At 46.3% G+C, this 1,916-nt stretch overlaps 1 protein-coding gene across 12 annotated transcripts in view; it reads left to right on the top strand.

Moving 5' to 3' along the window:
* The window catches only part of odad2 (outer dynein arm docking complex subunit 2), a 73,075-nt gene that overhangs the window by 53,765 nt on the left and 17,394 nt on the right, over positions 1-1,916 (top strand). For all 12 annotated transcript variants that reach the window (XR_001424563.1, XR_001424562.1, XR_001424561.1 and 9 more), the window contains 2 exons: positions 13-201; positions 372-593. Coding sequence is in view for 2 of the 12 variants with exons in the window: in XM_015029080.1 (XP_014884566.1) it covers positions 13-201; positions 372-593 (411 nt within the window). In the remaining 10 variants the exon portion in view is untranslated. The remainder of the gene's footprint in view (positions 1-12; positions 202-371; positions 594-1,916) is intronic.

Raw genomic sequence — 1,916 nt, forward strand, 5'->3', positions numbered from 1 at the left:
ATGTGACTGCAGGACACTGGGGAAATGGTTCTCTTCCTGATTTGTGGACTCAAGCTGATCATTCAATTACTGAAGTCACCAAGCAACGAGGTTCTGACGAGCATTTGTGCCGTCATCGCCAAACTAGCCAAAGACAAGGAGATCCTGGGCGTCCTCTCTGATCGCGGGGTTGTCCCGCTGCTGGCCGGGCTGACTAGCACAGTAAGAACATGTCACTACTGACAACAAAACAGCTTTTACTGTCTGAATACCAAGATTCTGTCTGGTTTACAGTCAGGTTGAAGTTTAGCTGGTGTTTTGCTTCCAGTTTCTTCAGATATCAGCTGATCAGGAGGATGTTGGTCAAAATTTTCTTCCTGTTCTCTCTACAGACCGATGTCAGACTCCGCTGCCACCTGGCTGAGGCCATCGGCCACTGCTGCACGTGGAGCTCCAACAGGGCATGCTTTGGTGAACATAAAGCCGTTGGCCCTGTGGTTCATTACCTGGAGTCGAACGACAGTTCACTCCTCCTTAACACAACCATGGCCCTGTACCAACTGTCCAAAGACCCCAACAACATCATCACCATGCATAAGGAAGGAGTCGTCCAGGTCAGTTGGGCTTCCTCTTTGACTGGATACCTGCGTCTTCATTAAGTCCTTATTCGTTGCTCACTTCCAGTTTCCAGTCTGTTTCACAGTCTTGAAGCTAATTTTAGCATAGCTGCATTGAGGAAAATGTGCTTTGGTCTCCTGCCGCCCTTGTTTCAGTGATGTGTGAAAAACACAGAGTAATAAACTTTGAGAGGCCGAGACTATTTTCAGAGCCTTTGACCGATGGAGCAGAAACAGTCGGTGGAAACAAGTCTCCACTTTCTAGCCATCATGGGAATTGAGAAAAGCAAACAGCTCAGTGTGTGCAAAGTGTCAACCCTGCACTGGACCCTAGATGCCATTGCAGCACAAGGCAAATGACTGTAACTGGGGGCAACTGTTGCTAAGGGCTGTTGCTGGACCTCAGGGCAGAATGCAGCAGCAATATGTTTCAGACCAAGGACTGATGGAGAAACGGCTGAGAGCTGAAACCCATCCATGGTTCTGTTTATTTTCCTCACAGTTGGTTACATCCACCAGCCTTTTCATTGAGGCCATCATGTCTTCCAACTAGGAGCTCGTTCTGTATTTTCCTGCTCAACTCCACACACTCTATTTGTGTCTCACAGTAAAACAGATTGAACGTTAAGACGATGCTGTGACTGAAGTCTTGTTATGAAGGATAAAATGTTCATGTTTCAGCATGTTGGTAAATCCTTTTCTGTCTGATCCTTTCATTAAATGAGGTTTTACAGAAAAACTACCACATAAAAATCCATCTGTGACCACAAGTGTGTGAAACTGCCTCCCAGTACCAACTGGACTCTAAACTCGGAGCTGGTTCTGCAGCTGAAGCCAGATGTTCCCATGTTCATTGAACTGGTTTACTTGAACTCAGAAGCAGCCATGATGGTTCAGCTGAACTGAACCTCTAAGAGTTCAACCCAGTTTACAAAAGCTGCTGAAATCAAATGAGCTGCAACAAAAACTGGACCATTCCGTTATGTGTCTATATTAGTGTGAAACACTCCTCCTTTTTGGTGCGTGTGTGTGTGTGTGTGTGTGTGTGTGTGTGTGTGTGTGTGTGCGTGCTTGTTATTAATGTGGCAGCTCACAGTTGCAACACTTCGCCATGAGGTATTTTTGGACTTTAAAGAGCTTAATCACCAAAGACCTTGTAGCTGCAGCAGCTCAGCATTTTATCTGAATGTCAGACATGGAAACACAACACAGATCGCCTCATTGGTCAGATCGAACTTCACCTCAGCTCTTCTGAACACGGATGCTGATACTAACCTGTCTGAGTCCAGAGGAAACACTGTGTGGGAGCTTGTCCGTCTC

Source organism: Poecilia latipinna, unplaced genomic scaffold (assembly GCF_001443285.1).
Source record: "Poecilia latipinna isolate Pla-1442-1.1 unplaced genomic scaffold, P_latipinna-1.0 Scaffold143, whole genome shotgun sequence".
In the NCBI taxonomy this organism is placed as follows: domain Eukaryota; kingdom Metazoa; phylum Chordata; class Actinopteri; order Cyprinodontiformes; family Poeciliidae; genus Poecilia; species Poecilia latipinna.